At 37.9% G+C, this 18,200-nt stretch overlaps 1 protein-coding gene across 1 annotated transcript in view; it reads right to left on the reverse strand.

Moving 5' to 3' along the window:
• Nucleotides 1-2,415: 2,415 nt before the first annotated feature.
• PRUNE2 (prune homolog 2 with BCH domain) overlaps nt 2,416-18,200 on the reverse strand; it is a 146,165-nt gene continuing 130,380 nt past the window's right edge. The window contains exons 13-20 of the mRNA XM_074166361.1: nt 15,790-15,892; nt 11,969-12,100; nt 11,703-11,789; nt 8,686-8,784; nt 6,685-6,720; nt 6,124-6,162; nt 4,585-4,632; nt 2,416-2,437 (exon numbers count right to left, since the gene is read on the reverse strand). Of these exons, the coding sequence (XP_074022462.1) occupies nt 2,416-2,437; nt 4,585-4,632; nt 6,124-6,162; nt 6,685-6,720; nt 8,686-8,784; nt 11,703-11,789; nt 11,969-12,100; nt 15,790-15,892 (566 nt within the window). The remainder of the gene's footprint in view (nt 2,438-4,584; nt 4,633-6,123; nt 6,163-6,684; nt 6,721-8,685; nt 8,785-11,702; nt 11,790-11,968; nt 12,101-15,789; nt 15,893-18,200) is intronic.

The raw sequence follows: 18,200 nt of genomic DNA on the forward strand, positions 1-18,200 counted from the left end.
CAGCGCATAAAGATTTGCGCTTAAGCTCTGCTTTGTGATGAACTTCTCTTTTGGTGAACACTTCTCACCTACAGCGTAACAGAAATCATCTGGCTCATTCTAGGTGGCTTAAACTACAGGTCTACAGAAGATGTAACTTCATGCTACTAAATGCTTTTAATAGTTTAGATCTAGGTGAAGCTTAATTAGCATTTGGAAGTTAATACAAATATTAATCTGTACATAAAACATTATCCCCAATATTCTAAGTGACAGCACTTTTATAAGGCAGACACAAGCCAAGATTCAAAATATTTGAGAAACGGTGGAAACTACCAGATCCTAACTTGGGGCAAGGTTATAGAGCAGCAACAACAGTCAGCAGGATTAGGCCCTTCCTCTGTGAAAATTAACAGGAACTGACAGCGAGATGCGGTACGGCAGGCTAGCCATCACAGAGACACAACGCACCACCTGTCAGCACAGAGAAAGGAGTGCGGAGGTGCAGATATTCGGGTTTTGATGCTGGCAGACAAAAAAGCATTCGGCAAGTTCTTGCCTCTCTGACCATTTTGCCAATCTGCATTACAGTAGCTGAACAACTGTGCACGCAGTGACGGATGGCTGCTGCCTTGTCTGCAGACTACCTTGCAAATAGAAGAAACAAACTGACAGAGGTGGAAACGTGCAAACCACAGAACAAAAATATCAAGCTTTTAAATGAAGGATGAAATATAATTTTCACTCTCAGTTTAGATCCTACTGAAAAAGCAAGCCTCATCCTGTCCTGCCTTTCGCTTAAAATGTATCCCCCAAGAAAACTTTTGCTTGTCTTCTCTTTAATTAATAATTCTGGACTTGAGGCAGGACTGGAGTCAGTGCACGCATAAAAAGAAGGTGCAAATTATCTTGAATTGGTGTGGCTAAGGACTTACTTACAGACAAAGCAGAGAATCCACAGATGTAATTCTAGGGCATAATGAGAATCTCTTGAAGATAAAGAGTAATGTTTCAGAGAGTGGGTAACACTTACTGCTGCTAGGACATCCCCAAAGGCAGGTGACTCAGCAGGTTTGGAAAACACGTGTGTGTGTTCATTAGGGGAAGAGAAAGCATTAGTCGTATTCTTGACTCTTGTCTTTTTAAAGCAGAAAAGCAGAGTTCAATTGACAATTAATTTGCACTTTCTTGCACAAGAACGGTCTGAGAGACTGCAGTTACTTTCCAGTGAGTACAAGGACTTCCACTGCAATGTCTTTTGTGCCACTACACAGGAAAGCAGCAAACAAGAAATGCTCAGGGTTTTTTTCTCCTTTCATGTTTTTACTGCTGCATTTTATGACCCAGACAATAAACTGCATTGTAATACTTCTTTTTTTTTTTTTTTATATTAGACACACTTTGAATAATATTTTGACATCATCTGTCCTGAGTAGCATTCTCTAAGCAATCCTGCTTCAGCAGGGGAGTTGGACTAGATGATCTATATGGTCCCTTCCAACTCTAAAAAAATACAGTGAAATTCAGTGAAATCTATTCCTAACAAGTAAGTGTGACTCTCAACTGTAGATTTATACATTTAATCTTCAGCTGTTAGTAGGAAAAACTAAGTACTTGTTTCATATTCATATCATTAATGGCCTTTATGATTTGAGTTAGAATGCCATTTGAAGACTTGTAACTTAAAAAAAAGTTCTGGAAAAACAGATTTAAAAAACAACAGTAACAAATTAATGCTCCAAAGCTTTTAGACTCTTTGATGTTCATTTACGGGATTATCTGCTTCTATAAAAACTATCCCTAAAATAAACATACTAAACTAAATTATTAAAATAAAATTAATTTAAGTTACTCAGTACCAGTCTTTTCTGTGACCAAATAAAGAAGTCATCAGGGTTAAATGAACATGGGCAGACTTTTCAGACAGTGAGAAACAGACAAGTCCAAGGAAGTCCTGCATCATTTCTAGAATTATTTTTAAACAATAAAGTTGCTGCTGCTCTGTGACACAACCAAGCTAATGTTTATTGTAACAATAACTATTCTGTTCAGCTATGCATAAACATTAATGTGCTGAAGACAAAAATGAAACAAAAATCCACACCCTCATAGCCTTGTTCATGAGGCACACTGTTGGTAAAATGGTATCCTTTTAAACAGAACTTGCACACACAGAGAAAGCAATGCTAGATGATATAGCTTTCCTAATGAAAACTCTATTGCTGAAAACACAACAAATAACCAGGCCCAAAATTCTGCTGTTTCCATGGCAACAGGGTTGGCCCTTTTGATCTTCCTGAATTGCTGAATGACACAGAAAAATCATAAACCAAACAAAATGAACCCAAATTGCCTATTGTACATCATGGTCATGGGTGTCTGGGTGATGAAAATCCAAGCGAATCCTCTTCTTCAAATGCCTGGCAGTGATGATTTTTATTTCAGGGTCATGTCAATGCTATACATTAAAGACAAAAAAAAAACAAACAACAAAACACAAAAGAACAACAAAGAAAGAAATCAGTGCTATGAAACACATGGCTCACAAATTCCACAATCTTGAGCTCCCCCGAAGTATTGAGCATCCTCATCTCTCACTTAAATGCATTTGTGTCAAATAATTTACATGCATCCTATCTACTATATATGGAAAACACATACATTAATAAGATCTGTTACTGTTTTACTGAAATTAATAACTACATTCCTAGCAATTTGAATCTGAAGTAGACACCAGATGTGGAAAGATCCACTGCTGGAATGACACAACAGTGTGGCAAGACATGGGAGCTCCTAAAAATGTTTCTAGAAGTACTGTTTTACCATTTAGAAGCACATGTCATCAAATACTTTGGAAGTATTCTTTAGAATAAGATGTTGTCATTGTAAACATTGCATTAAAATACAATTTTCCTCACAGAATACATAACTATTTAAAGCACTCTCAATATTTATTAACTGTTACAGAACATGAGGGGTTCTTCACGGTGAATTATTTCATAATGAATTTTTTTTTTTAAGTTATGAAGTGCAAGAAGTTGAACAAAATAGAACACAAGAGAACACAATAATAGACAAAAGCCTTTGGAATAGATATGAAAAAGACAATAGAAGCAAACTAAGAGCTGGGCAGACTCCAGAGAGGTTTCAGCAGAAAGTATGCGGAAGAGAAGTCTGTGTAAAACTGTTCTTATCACTATGGTGGCATTTACGTGGGAAATTCTGTTTCCTGAAGAAATGACACCAGAAATGGTTGGTATGACCACAGTAAAACTATTGCCCCTTCTGAAAGCAGATTCATATTTATGCAGAGAAAATAAATAGCAGAAATTAGCATTCATTTGGCCTCAACTATATTTATTTAAGCTAAATATATATTCTCTTCTCATATTGCTTTTTGCTATTCAGCTTCTTTTTTGAGAAAAAACAGGAAAGTTGTTCAAGCCACAAAAAGTACAAAATCCTAAATAAATAGTCTTTAATGTTTTATTTGTTTTCTGTTCTCATACTTTAAAACAAAAAGTTCTCATGTTGACTCATTACAGAATAAACAGTGTCTGAGAAATAAAAAAAAAAAAAGATGCTCAGAGATTTTATGTCAACTGCTCTAGGAATCAGGAATTTAGCTTATGGTCCTAGCCTTTGTGCAAGCTCCATTTTAATTATGGATCTGTTTGCTACATGTATTTCTAATTATTTGCCTGCTTATTAATACTCGTGTTATTGATGAAATCTTTTTCCGAGGAGTCAGATTTACTATGTGCTATTCCTGAACAATATTCCAGCGTGAGACACCAGTGTATTTCTACACACCAATCAGACGGGGAGGGGACAGCAAAGTCCTCATCCCCAGTACATGCTGGCTGGGAATACACACACTGCTGCAGTGGCTAGTCCTCCTGACATGGTATTCTAGCAAAAACCTGTTAGTGCTTGCATGACACACTGCAGCTACAAACACCCTCACTGATGCACAGTAAGAGCAGTGCTGGGTTTCCCATTTGCATGCTTCAGTTACAGTATCAGACAGAGGAACAGCATGCCAGAGGACTGACACATCCCAATTTCCAAGGGAACCAGGCCAGCTTTGAAAGGAAGAGACGTAAAGACACTGGAGATTTAGTCAGGTAAAAAATTATGAAAGAAGCTGAGAAGCACAAAAAGCAAGGAGAAGGAAGACATCAAGAACACGACCCAGAAATCAAAGTAAAATATAAGACTTTTTAATCTCTGAACGACAATCACAAGTTTATCACTTTACTTTTAATTGAGGATAATGCATGGGACCATCTTCACTTTGATCGTGTTGCGCTTTTTCTATCTGTTTTTCACATAACTTAACCTGCATACCCTCAGGCTAAGAATTCTCTCTGCCTCTGCTTGGAAATGGTTGAGGACGCTTAAACACATCTGCAATGCAAATATAATAAATCCTAACTTCAGTGCTTTTTCTGCTTGCATATGTTGAATCAAGTTCCTGAAAGTAACTATAAAAGCATTTAGGTCTTCAGAAAGTTTTATGGAGTCTACCCAGCCTCAGTTCCTAGCAGTATGGTTGTAAAATAATGTTAAAATGTAATGACAGTATTAGGTGTAAATTCTTACTCCTGCTCCACTGAAGTCATTTCTGGATCATTTGAGAGGCAGCTAGTTCTGGATACAAAGAGAAGGAGGTAGAAGTAAGCATTTCTTCTGTGTGTATTTCTTTCTCTTTTTAAATATGACATCAAATTTGGGGGATGTAATAACTAACTGTAGTGAGTATCTTTGACGGCACAAACACACAAAAGTTATTGATAGGAATGTAGTGAGCTTGGTGCCTGCAACACAAACTAGTTTGAGTAATAAATTTTTAAGCTATTTCTTTAAGTTAGGGAAGGGAAATGCACTACAGTGACTTCATACATCCAACAGTAACAATAATCAGTGATGCCTCATATGAATATTTAGTTCCCCTTTCACTTGCTATGCTGCAGTCTGTGCTCTTTTAAATGAAAGGAGTAACAAGAAGCAGATTTCTTCCACAGAGTTTTCATTGTCATATACTACAATGAGTTTGAAAATGTTTGAATAGAAGGGATAGTAGTTGTGTTTCAAGGTTGGGTGGGCCTCTTTTGCTTAACAAAATATTCAGGTGGTATCAGATAACTACTCATGTAAAGTTATTGTTTCTGAGGCAGTAAAAAAAAAGCAGTGTTTTAGGTGTTTCTTGGAGGCTGTTTTAAAAGCTAATCTCAGGAGAAGCGAAGGAGAATGTTTACCACAGAAGAAGAAACTTCAGAAAAAATAAAACAAAGTGGTAAGATGAAAATTTTGAAGTGCTAAAGAAGAAGACCAAAAACAAACTTCAAAACTTCAAAATCTTTTGTTTCAGAAACCACAGGGAAAATTTCATACTAGAACTGACAGACACACCTCCCTTCTCTGGAATCTTGTGTACAACACACGTGTAAAAAGTGCACTGGGTACCTTCTAAGCTCTGCTCAGTCAGTCAAGGATTGTCATCCTTCCAGTTAAGGATTTCCATGGTACTTTACACCATACTGCCTCAGTATGTTAGAGTTAAAGCACAGAGTTACAAGTTTAAAGCATCTGATCATGAGCTGACACTGATTTATTAAATGACCATAAACAATACAATATTATCAAGTATTAATCTACTGGCCCATCCAAGCAACAATGGAAAGAGAGGAAAAGTTACCTACCTACCCTAACTGAGAATGAGATACAATAGCTATTCCTAAATTAGTAAATAGTAAAAAACACTTTTTAAAAAGAACTGCTTCCTAAAAACTTTATGAATCACCTGACATAACAGGTGAAGGGTAGAAAATGTTTAATGAACTGATTTAATAGAGTAAAAAAGTTATTTCAGTCATCCCTATGACTATGAGAACAATCATCAAAAAATAGCAAAAATGGTTTTTATAGTGTGGTTTTTATAGTCTCCTTACTGAGACCCAGTGGTACCAAAGCAGGCTGCTTACAGTGAGAGGGGAAGTCAATTCACAAATGTGGCAACTCACACAGTAGTTGAAACTATGAGCTGATTGCTGTACCAAACACAGAATGTACTACTGCATTCAATCCACTCCTGTGAACCAAGTAAACATAATGCCAGCATCGAGCTGAAAGCTATCTTACTTAGCTGTTTCTGAAGTTTCCCTCAGCTCTTCATCCAGTCTGCATGAGTAAAAGTTAGTGATATAAAGAAACAAAGAAGCAAGCAGAGCATAAGAGAGAAGCAGAGCAATAGCAGAGCAAAGAACAAATACAGTACATGCTTCTAAAAGAGGCACCCAGTATTACACACTGACTCTAGAACTCTTCAGTTCCGTATGATACGATTTATCCTTGTGCTCAACCCACCTTTAATTTGTAACTCCTTATTTAGCTCATTTGGAGGCAGAAACATAAAAGCAGCAGGGATCTGAGGCATGCCCAGTGGACAGAGCTGAAAGCGTTCAGTTGCTCTATCAGATAGTATTAAACTAGCTGCAGCCTGGGCCAAGTCAAGGACTTTTACAGTTGAGTAACTTTTTATTTGCAAGGGAGGCTGATCTCAACAGCTTGACGGGGAAAGTAAGATTCCACATCATTGCAAGTCCTCTCTCATTCAGCTGTTGAGGTCACCTGCAGGTGAAAGGCTGTCACACAGATTCACTCCATTATGAGCAGCAGCATGGGCTAGAAAGCAAGTTTTACCTCATTCTTCTCTTAATACACTTCTCTTCATCATACCTTACAAGATAAGAGTGGGTGAAGGAAAAGAAAAGATGTACAAGTTCATATGATACAACAGGCACATTTTATCCCACTTCTCTAAAAACTACCAAACAACCACACAACCCAAATCCTGGCATAACCCTATGTGCTTTCTACAGATGGGATTCCCCTTGACCATAGTATTTTTTCTATTCTTGCAAGGGGAGCAATTATGAAGCCAGAAGTTGAATTTTATTTTATTTTTTCTACAGGAACCTTTCTCAATCTGCAGCAGAAGGGAAGCTATCAGCTGAACACTGCTCTTCCCCTTGTGGCATGGGAATAACTACTCACAGTGCCTTGAATGCACACACACACTAAATACCACACTCCGTATCATGGCATCTTGAAGATGCTTGCCACAAATGGGCATACTTGTCACCTTTTGATTTTTTTCTTCAGCAAAATCATGATTTTCCTGCTGATGACATGAAGTAGGCAATTATCTAAAATTTCTTAAGCTCTAAGTCCCAAAGTTTCTTTGGTATTGGTGCTGTGATTATTTCGTCTTTGATTTATCAGGTTAAGGTCTGTATCAGAGAGAATGATAAGAAACTAAAATGTTTACAAGAATCAGAAGAGGGAGGGAGGAAGGGAGGGAGAGAAGGAGGAAGAAGGAGAAGGAGGGAGGGTGAAAAAATTTTAGGGACATGAAAACGTTCTGGACATCCCTTTATTAGGTGACCAATGACTCCTGTGGTCCACATTCTTAGCATCACTCCACCTCTAAAGAAGTTACAGCAGCAAATAAACTTGAGTGAAAGTCCCTATGATCCCTGATTTCACGACTGTAATTTACTACTTTTACAAGTGCCAATGCAAGACTTGAGCTTCCGACTTGCTCCCTGGAAGTACACCGTAAGTATCAGAGCAACCACTAGCATAACGAAGGAAATCATGCTGCTTTGACAACTACTGTGAGGCAGCTGTGAAAACTCCTGTCTGGGTTGAAGAGATCTACGACAGCTCCAAAAGAAGTGTTCTTCTTACCTAGTGACTGACAAACCATAAGGTAAAGACAATCATACTTGTGCATTTACTCATCAAAATACTTTCTAGTAGAGCCTGCTTGCCTGTTCAAAACATAGGACATTTGATAAAAAAATAATAATAAAAAAGCATTCCTTAACAGCATATCTTTTTAACAATGACCCATATGAAAACTGTGATTGATTTCCAAGGTTTTCAGTCCTGGTATACCATTTCAGTTTTTTGTTTTCAGGTCTGAAAAAAAAGGCAGTTGAGGTGAGCAATTCAAATCAACTTCCTACAGTTTCTTACTAGATATCTTTCCTTTAGAAACACCCGCATTTAAAAAACCTTTACATATAAGAAGCAAGAACTGTCTTTCAATGGTTCTGGTTCAACCATGAAAATCTACAAGACAAGGAACAGTGTATCTCTGGACTGTCAGTAGTTTTCTATTGAACAGGTTATCTTTGAATTGTTCCAGTTCAAAGCTCTCTATGACTAAAACTTAAAAACACTTTTACTTAAATAGTGGTAAAAGTCATGGAAAAATATAGCATAGGTGATACCTGCAGAAGGGTTAAACTTTTTTCTTATTTTCTTTCTGAGCTGCAACTAGTGAGTGAACAGTCTTTTCCAATCTGGATTATATAGTCAAAAGGTTGATGAAGGGGCTCTGAACCTGAAAGTTTTTCTTCATTTTACCAGGAGTATCGTTTGGTCTGGTACAAAACATTCCTCTTCCTGTAAACACTGGTTCCCCTAGGAGTACATACTTATTGTGTTTTGTGCTTCATTGTTTCAGTGTTTTCCTGCTTCTGAGTTTGACATTGGAACTTTTGTGGAACAACACATATTGCAACAACATCAAGAAGGAGCTTTCTGCTTTTCTTCTAGACTCTGAAACACGATTATTAGTTTGTGGAAATAGTTTCCATTAGAACAAGTACACGGTTACTGTACATCACTTACTTGACAATACTGTCTGGGATGTGCACGTATTCCATTGGAATCATCTCACGGAGCTCTGCCAATGTGTTGACGTACTGTATCTTACTGCTGAACTTAGAGCTGAAACACAGAAACCACACACTAATTGACTTTTCCCCCAAATCCTTTTTTGATATATTAAAAAAAAAAAAAAAGAGAGAAAGCATGAATGCAATGTATTAAATAATTAAGCATTTTGTTATTCATATTTCAATTACAGAGTTCAGCAGATCATGAGCATACATGAGTTCTATTGAAGGTGAAAGCAAGTCTTTTCTGCTGTTTTGCTGTTACTTGCTTAGGATGAATTACAGTATTTAAGACAACATTATAAATTGTAATGCCTACATACCTGGCAATGTGAATAGTTTTACAGATCGAAGGAGATGCATTAAAATTCTGAAAAGAATCAAACTCCCTATAGCACACGTGTAAAAAGAGATGGGAAGCATTCACTTAACAGGTTCATGATGAATTAACACAATAAAACTAAACTTCCTCATTTGTTTGGATGACTACATATCTGATTTTGTATGTGCATGTCTATTCTTACTGCAGGGCCATATTATGAATAAATACTTCCCTTGTTTATTTCAGCTGTGCTATCTGATCCTTTCTTGTGTTTGAGAAATAATCACTCAGAAAAAGGCTAAATTTTTCAGAAAACACACTTAAAAAATAAGGCTATTCACTTGTCTAAACTGAATCACTTGATATGTATCAGCTTATGAGAAATCTATCTTTCTCATTTGATTTCTAAAGCAATTTTCCAAATTTAGCTGTGGTTGTATTTAGTCTTTTAACATCAGTAACAGTGACAAATGCACATTAACCCTAAACGTTCTTAAGTGTAGGCCATGAAAAACAGAACATATTCTTCCTGTTTACTGCTGATTCAGGGGTATGACCAGACAACATGAAGCCTCTGAAATAGCTCTGAGCAGAAGGTTACTGCCCCTGCCTTTACCATACATATATTCCAAATAAGGTAAAGGGAGACAACTGAAACAGGAATACATGAAGGTACTGTGAACAGTTGTTTAAGCTCATCCATTTTAATGTGTCTCTGTACACACACTGGAGCAGGCCAATGGTCATATTTTAAGATGCATGAATCACTCACAACTGTCCAGTCAAACATACTGATAATTCTTAGCATTTTATCCAAAATGTTAATCATAATCAATGTGCATCATCTGAGTTGCAGCTAAAGTAACTTGGCAAGCTGCAAGCCAATCAGAAGCTTCTAAAGACTGGGGTGGGGAGAAGAAAAAAAAAAAAAAAATCTTTCAAGGGTTAATTTTTCCACTTGAGGATTCTCCTGGGTCCACTAATTCCACCACAGTGATTGGTTTCTGAGTAATTGCTTTATGTAGGAATCTGTTGTATGGGCATCTCCAATACATGGCCAAAATAAGAAATCCTTGATTCTTTCAGACTTTAGTGGGGGCATGCTGCCAATAGTTGTAAGCTTCCTATTATTTAAGTATTTCCATCAAATGCCAAATATCTTTTGCGGACACTTGTTTTGTTAGAAATCTGACTTCTTACCTAACATAGCTAAGATGGTCTTTAGTTTGAATATCTGGTCCATATAAAGCATCAAGGATCTGTCTTTGCAACCACCAGTTATTTCATCCTGTGTATTCAGACAACTGTTTAGTGTTTGTCTATCGAGTCCCAGACTCCATGGAATGACCTTGCCAGTTTCTGAGGCAGAATTGACTGTAGTATGCTCTCAGTGACTTTACTGTCCCTTGCCATTTTCAAGACATTTCAATGTCTTGATTCCTACTCTTTTGTCCTGCATGCCAGGTGAAATAAAATTTAAATTATGTTGCTCATGCTTAGCTACCTATCTCACTGAAAACATCTGCTTGTCTTGGGACAAATTAATTTCCTCCTCTAAAATTACCACCATCCATGTCAGTGGTTTGGTGAACAGCTTGGGGCTAGCAAACTAAGCTACAGCCATCTAATCAAGTTTCTATCACCTTGCATTGCTTTTTACTGATTTGACCCTCTCTTTTCATGCCTCAGGGAGTTTTTTACTCAGCTTTCTCATAGTGCTCTTCTGTTCTTTGTTAAGGGTTCAAATATGTCATCTTCCACAAAAGTCACCTTGGCCATGTGTCCTGCCCACCTATTTTTTCAGCTCCCATTTGCACTTCACTTTCTTCTTGCACAGAGACTCAATCTACTTGGCTGAAATGGATAGTTTTAACTGGTCTCTATTGTGTCTAAGTTTTGTACTGCTAATTTTCTTTTCCAAACTATTTAGAGCGAAGCTTTTCTCCTGTTTGGGAATCCTATTTTTCTCTAGTTGCTGCTGCTCAGTGTGGTCATTCTGAGTAAACGACTAATGAATTGAAAGAGTCACGGCATATTTGATTTTTTAAGTTTTACTGACTACTGGAGGTGCTCATCTTCTTCAACAACTTGTGAGGTCTTCAGAGTCTGTAACATCTCTTTGCTTTTTTACTAATCAAAGCATTATTTTTGGTGGCATAATGGACTTTTTTGGAAGTGGAACTCCTGTGCATTGAGACAGCTCAGAGTGCTGGAATTCCTCTTACAGGAGCAACAAGTAATTTTTTTTTTAAACCCAGAATTGTAGCTTAATCTTGCGCTGTAACCAGGGTTTTTTTTTCATGAGGTGGTTATCATTACATGCAGACACCTTTTCTACATATCTTTTAGCTGGACTTGGAAGAAAGACAGTTTTAAGGGACTGAATTCCCAGTTCTGCACACATATACAGGTTTACCGTATCATGCCTGTGATGTCTACAACCAGATACTCATAGAAATCACAGGGTTTTTTTCCACTCACTTTCAGAAAGTTAACTTCAACTGTCAAAATCCTGACATCAACTGTAAAATGAATACTCTTCAGTGAAAGATTAACAGCCATGTTTGATGATTTAGGGTGTTTCTGTATTCTTATGGACATAGAAAATCACTGCTACTCACTACATACCTTATAAAACCTCTACATACCTTATAAAAGGTCGTGTCACAGCCAAAATTGTCCTGATAAACCATGATGGATGAACAATTATGAATGATTTCAAATTCTTCCGTAACCTAAGTAAAACAGAAATGATTTCTTAAAAACAAAACAAAACAAAACAAAAAAACCAAACAAAAACCCCACGAAGTATACACAAAGATCATATACAGTGGACACTATCATACAGGGGAGTAACAGAAATGGACAGTGTTTAAAATAATGGCTGTGGATGAGAAAGGAAAATACTACTCACCGTCGATCAATCATTTGGTAACATTTTTTCATCCAACCCAGTCCAGGCATCCTCCTTCTTGGTGTTGCTCCATTCAAGTAGACAATCATATAGTCTTCAGCTACCATCAGCTCTAAGGTACTGATTACATAGCTGATAAAAGTAAAACAGACAGAAGTAAGTGAGCACATTCTTTACACTACCCACTTAAGCCCAAACTAAATCAGTCTACTAGGAATAAATCAAGGCAAACTAAGCAAGACAAGACAAAGCTTTCCTTTAAACCAATGCAGACTTTTAGCACTAGGTGCCATGCCACCTGAAGATGTATAACTAGAAAACCACAATCTTATCTGCATCTTCATAAATATGTGGCTTCCTTACAAAGATACAGTTTCATAGTGAGTTTTCAAATCTCAAAGGTGACTTTGCTTTTTCTTAAAAGGGCATAAAATCATGACCTTTTGGAAGGGAGAGCATGGCAGGACCATGTGAAGTTCCAGGAACTTCTGAGATTAACCATTGAGAAACCTCTCTTCACTATTAATTGTCATGTTTTTTCAATGCAAAAACAATAAGGGCCTGGAGAAGATAACTGCCTATAATTTTTGTGATCTTCACACTACTGCTACTGAGTCTGTGGCTGCTAAATACATACACTTTGAATCTCAAGGCTAATAAAACTCGTCCATCAGCCTGCCTTCTGATGGGACAGAGCACTCCATGGCATCACTTAATTTTGTGAGCAAAACACTCCCAACACTCATTAAATTCCTCAGCTCGGCAGTGATAATTCAGACAGAAGAGTGCTCTTGGGCCCTATCTAGAGGAGCACAGTACTCAGTCAAATGAAATGGTAGCTTTAAATTCTTTTCCAGGACTATATATGCAGATGCTCCACTAGGTTTCTGTAGTCCCTACCTCACTTTGGAGTTGTGTATCACAGGAATGTTCAAATTGTTCTCTCTACTATCCAGCCCCAAGGCACAGGTATGTAAAATCTACAGTAAAAAATAACAAGTCACACCTTAAAAACCTGAATGCCTGAGTGCTCACTACAAAAGGCAGCTCTATCCCTGAGCATAATGGCCCCTTTCACAGGTGTATGGGAATGACTTGCGATCTAATCTGACCTTTAAATTCCTTAAGATGCAGTTTCTTTAAAAGAAGAGCAGGAAATCTAGTTCTCACCAAAGAGAGTGATATTTCACCTGGGCATAAAGTAGGAAGCCATTAACAGACCAGTTCCATGCACTTGATAAATCCTATCTAAATGACTACTCACTCAGTGCTTTTCACTGCTCTCTTTTTCACCCTGCATTTGCGCATTCCTTGCTTTTGCCTGACATTTGTAAAGGCTCATGTCTAACAGTGAAATATCAAAGTGAGGGACATTCTGAGCATACATTTGTATGGACGTTCTGATGCAAAAAGCTTAATTTAACTGAACTTACTGACTATCTGGCAGGCTATGAAATTAGCCTGTCCCATAGGGCACAACATCTAGTGCTTTAAAGGCATATAGACACTGAAACCTACAGAAAAGTGTGTATAAGTACTTCTGAAAACACTACAAGGCTTTCAGTTATAGAAAAGAGACAGTCTGAAAAATGGCTATGTTTGCCTAGGTGCAAAGGGAATTGTGAATTTTATAGATATTCAGTTACAATAAGAAAAATCATGCATATTTATCATCAGGAATAAGAGCAGTATTATGACAAAAAGGACTCTCTGCTAGTTTTTTAGTCAGATCTCACTTATCTTATATACTGAACAGCTCTTATTCACTGTGGGTTGAATTAGACCATTTGCCATTTTAGGGATGCTGAGCTCTCTTGCAAACCTTACCTAACTGGTAATTTCTTATTATTTGGTAATAATTGACATTTCTTTAATATTTGAAAAGATGGACAGAATTTTTCTCAATGACTAGAACAATTCTCTCACTCTGAAAGCAAGAAGTGTTGGTTTTGAATTTCAAAGTGTAGTTTTTCAAGTTGTGATTCTTTTAAAAAGCTTTAAATCTCTGTACTGTATCAGATAGCCACAAACGAAACAGCAGAATGTTCTGTGTGGATCTGCATCATCTAGAAGTGCTTGAGAAGATACTGTCTCAAGAGTTTTTGCTCAAACTTGATTCTTCAAAGGCAGTTTCACAGGATTAGTCAAGGTAACAAACAGGAACAAGATAACTGCAAATGTGAAGGGAAACCAGAAGGGAAAGTAACTGCAAAACTCATGACCAATTGAGGACAGTTGTCAATCAGAAACTAGAGGTGGCTTATATACTGCAAATGCACAATTTTCTATCAGAAACATGCTATATTAAAAATGAGAAGAGATTTAGTGATTTGTAGGTCTCTCCAGACCTCTATATAATTCAACATTAAAGAATTCACAAATATTTAAATATATCAATTATTTGATATGTTGTAAATTGTTGCACTCCCTCTATTCCAATGCAATTAATAGGGCTACAATTGAAAGAAAGGGGTGATCTGATCTTCCCTTTTCTTGCTGTCTTACAGAGAACCAAGAGCCTATAAGCCCGCAAATAAGCAGAAGGTTCACGGCCAACCTGAGCTCTCTTGTATACTACCATCCCAGAAAAAGACAGTGAGTTATAAAATTGACTTTGGTGATGTGGATAAGTCTCTTAAGGCTTGAAAAGACTTTCTCTGCAAAGTCCGTTTACCACTAGCTCTATCTATGAACAAGGGTCTTGGGTGACATCAAAGAACAACTACTTAATGTCACTCACAGTTACTCTCAGCTTTGTTTCCTACTTATCAATTTAAAACCTCTGTAGTGATCCCTCCCCTCTAAATGACTGGGCATCGTGTAAATCAGTTACTGTAGGTGACATGGGGATCTATGAGGCTCTAACAGACAAACGCTAGCAGTTGGTCTGACCTGAAACTAAAGAACCCAATCTTGTTTTTCACAAGTAGACACAATGTAGAAGGCACTGGCTGTCACCAGTGGCTGTCACCACATGCATCTTCAACAACTGGAGTTTTAAGGAGATGTGGGTCTGTGATCTTGGCACCTTGTAAGCTGCAAATGGCAAAGGCCAGGCCTCTGCTGGCTTTAGAAATTACTTAACTGGGTTTTAGCACAGAAAATGCTGGAATGATTGATTTTTTAACAGCTCTAAGTGGAAGTAGCTGGAGGCACTTCAGGGAGTGCTGCCTTCACGTTTTTTGGCTGCCAAACCACATTGCTATTAGGAGTAATTTTACTGTGATAAATTTGGGTTCATGCGGTCAAATTTGTGTCCTGCGCAACTGGCCCCTGCCACTTTAACTGAATCAGAAGCAGCTGGAGTCAAGAAAAATACTTAGCGCTGTTTGTGTCAGCAACTGTCATTTATCCTGTATTTTTAAAACAAGTGTCACAAAATGGTCCTGTGAGTCCTAAATACAGCCACAGCACGTATTAAAAGTATGGTATACATCATGAGAGTATATAATAAACCATGAACAGTGAAAACCAGTCTGGTGGCCTCAGTCCCCACTGATTGTTCTCAGCTAGGGCTGGACATCACTAGTGAAACAGTGCAATGATTGTAGACCCAAGAAGCTGAAGATACTGCATTCCTTGACATGTGAGATAATACGGTTAGATCTGGTCCTGAGAAATATGCCTTCATTTGGGAGGGTAAGTAAAGAATACCAAAATAATACTCCACTGAGCAGTTTATCTAAAACTGCTATTTTCCTTCAGGTCACTCCCCTTCTAATGACCAAAATTACCTCTTAATTAAAGATAGGTTATCTCTCATTACATAATTCTAAGTAATAACTCGAAAGACTCTGTCACATTGTTCCCATATCACTCACAGGAAAAGATTTTCCATGACATAGTTGTAATCAGTTCGACTGCTGTCTGGCAAGAAGCATGCCGCAAACACAATGATAGCATTCAGACCATCACCATAGTATCCTGTGGAAAAAACCAAAAAGGCATTTTTATCTTTGTCAAAGGCCCTTAACGAGATAGATTTTAAAAAGAAAACTGAAAGTCCTGGAATAGAATGGTTATGTCTACTGCTGAAGAAGACCAAAAATGTATGAACTATCAGCAAGTGATAAGGAAGTAGGACAGTTAGCTATGTCGAATTTCTGAAAAACACACTTATCACAACTATTAGTAAACTTTTTATAGAGACCAGTAAAAAAAACTTATTCTACTTTGTAAGTAATACAATCTTATCTAAAGTCATGGTTCATTGCTTCTCCACAGCTATCATGGGCTGAATGCTCACCTTAGGCTAAGGAATAAGGGGCTAAAGAAAATACATTTGTTATCCTGCATCTTTAGAAGGATTTTTCACAAAGTCGCACAGTCCAATCCCAGTTGGCTCCCAGTGCAACTCCACTGACCTCAGGATATCGCAGTTATCACTGCACCCCACTATACCTTAAAGCTCACGGGGATTGGTTAAATCCTTTGCTGCAAGTTTTGTGTAGAATACTTTGTCACCTAGAACACTGCAGTTGTCCAATCCTGGCACTCTCTGGACTGCACCACTGCCTAACGATAGCGGTAAACCCTCAAAGTTGCAGTACTACTGTTGTGGGGTCCAGGACAGTTGCTTGCTACCCAAAAGAAAATACTTCTTTTTCATGATCGATTAACGCTGGTTAATCTTCTCCACAATCCTTTGCAGCTGCTACAGATTTCTCTATTTTTAATAATAAATACAAACACTCCTGCATTTCAGTTGAAAGTTTTGTTTGAAAGATATATGCAGTCAGGAGGAAATTTATAAAGATGCTGTAGAAATCTTTGTAGGCAGATAGCGCTAATGATGCACAGAAACTGAAGCTGTATATACTCAGACAATGACTTGAAGGCCTTTCAAAAGAGGCTAGGAGAAACCAATCATGAGGGAGAGATGATAATGTTTGTGAAGGAAACCCTGATTCTTGCTCGGAGAGAGGAACACATTCCCAACAAAATTAAAGGATAATACTGGCACCTATACAACACTTTCATAAGGAGATTTTAAGATTTTTACAGTGCTTTTTGGATATTAGAGAGCAGTATCCAAGCCTAACTCAAATGCTCGTGGAACTCTTTGCATCGTAGCCAGCCAAGCAAAGCAAAATTCTCTAAGAGATAGTGACAGAGATAATACATAATCCATTTGTGCTAAGCGGGGAGGAGTGACACACTAGTTTGTTTTCTCCTTTCTCATTCAACACCTAAGCTGAGTCTCAACTAGCTGAAATAAGGATAAGATGGCTATGCCAAGGAAGTAATTTCTTACATGGCTTTGTAGATATCTTCAAAGAATCCAGAATCCCTGACAATATGGGTGCTTCGATGCACTTGCCCATGAAGTCCTCCATGCCAAGGAGAACCATAGCTGATTAATTTCAACCCTATCCCAGTCATAAGTACATGCAGAGAGGCACTCTTCATTCAGGGTTCTCAGCTGTTCTTTAAAGGCCAGGAAAACATCACTGCTTCCCAGTTACGAAGGGGAGCAAAAGAAGGATAAATCTCTGAGATAAAAACGTGCATGTCAGAAGTAAGTCTTCTGCCTTGAGCCATATTGTTTCCAAACACAAAGAATAAATAAACCATGCAATATACTCAACCAGTTAAACACCACTGCATCAATTAACTTCATACAAAGCTCTCTAAAAATACGATACAACATATAGCATAAGAATGACATGATGTGAGCTGTCTCTTCTTCCTGAGCAAGCTGGAATTCAAACTATTCAGGCAATCTATCTGGTCAAGCTCTGTTCGAGGCCCACGTTGGGCACCAATAAATCTGTCCTGGTTTTGGCCAGATTGCCCAATCAGAATGACAGATGGCCCTTCCCCTCTCTCTCAAAAGAGAGGAGAGGAAGAGATAAGGAGATTTACAAGATTAGAATGAATTAAACTACTTTAATGAAGTACTAATATAAAAATCAAAAAGGAAATAATGAAATTGATACAGTATATACAAAACCATATCAAGCTCCCAGGATGACATCACCAGCAGGCACTGGGGAAGTCCCAGACTGGACTCAGCAATGGATGGGAACCGTATTCCAGCTCTGGAGTCAGCAACACACAGATTGGGATCAAAGGCAGATGAATAGACAGGGTCCTCTTTGGACGTTGGCCATTGAAGAAAGAGAGCTGACCCTTTGACCCCTCAGCTTTTATACTGAGCGTGGGACAGATGGGATGGAATACCCTGTTGGTCAGGTTTGGGTCACATCTCCTGTCCGGTCCTCCCCACAGG

This window comes from Numenius arquata, chromosome Z (assembly GCF_964106895.1).
Source record: "Numenius arquata chromosome Z, bNumArq3.hap1.1, whole genome shotgun sequence".
Taxonomy (NCBI): Eukaryota; Metazoa; Chordata; class Aves; order Charadriiformes; family Scolopacidae; genus Numenius; species Numenius arquata.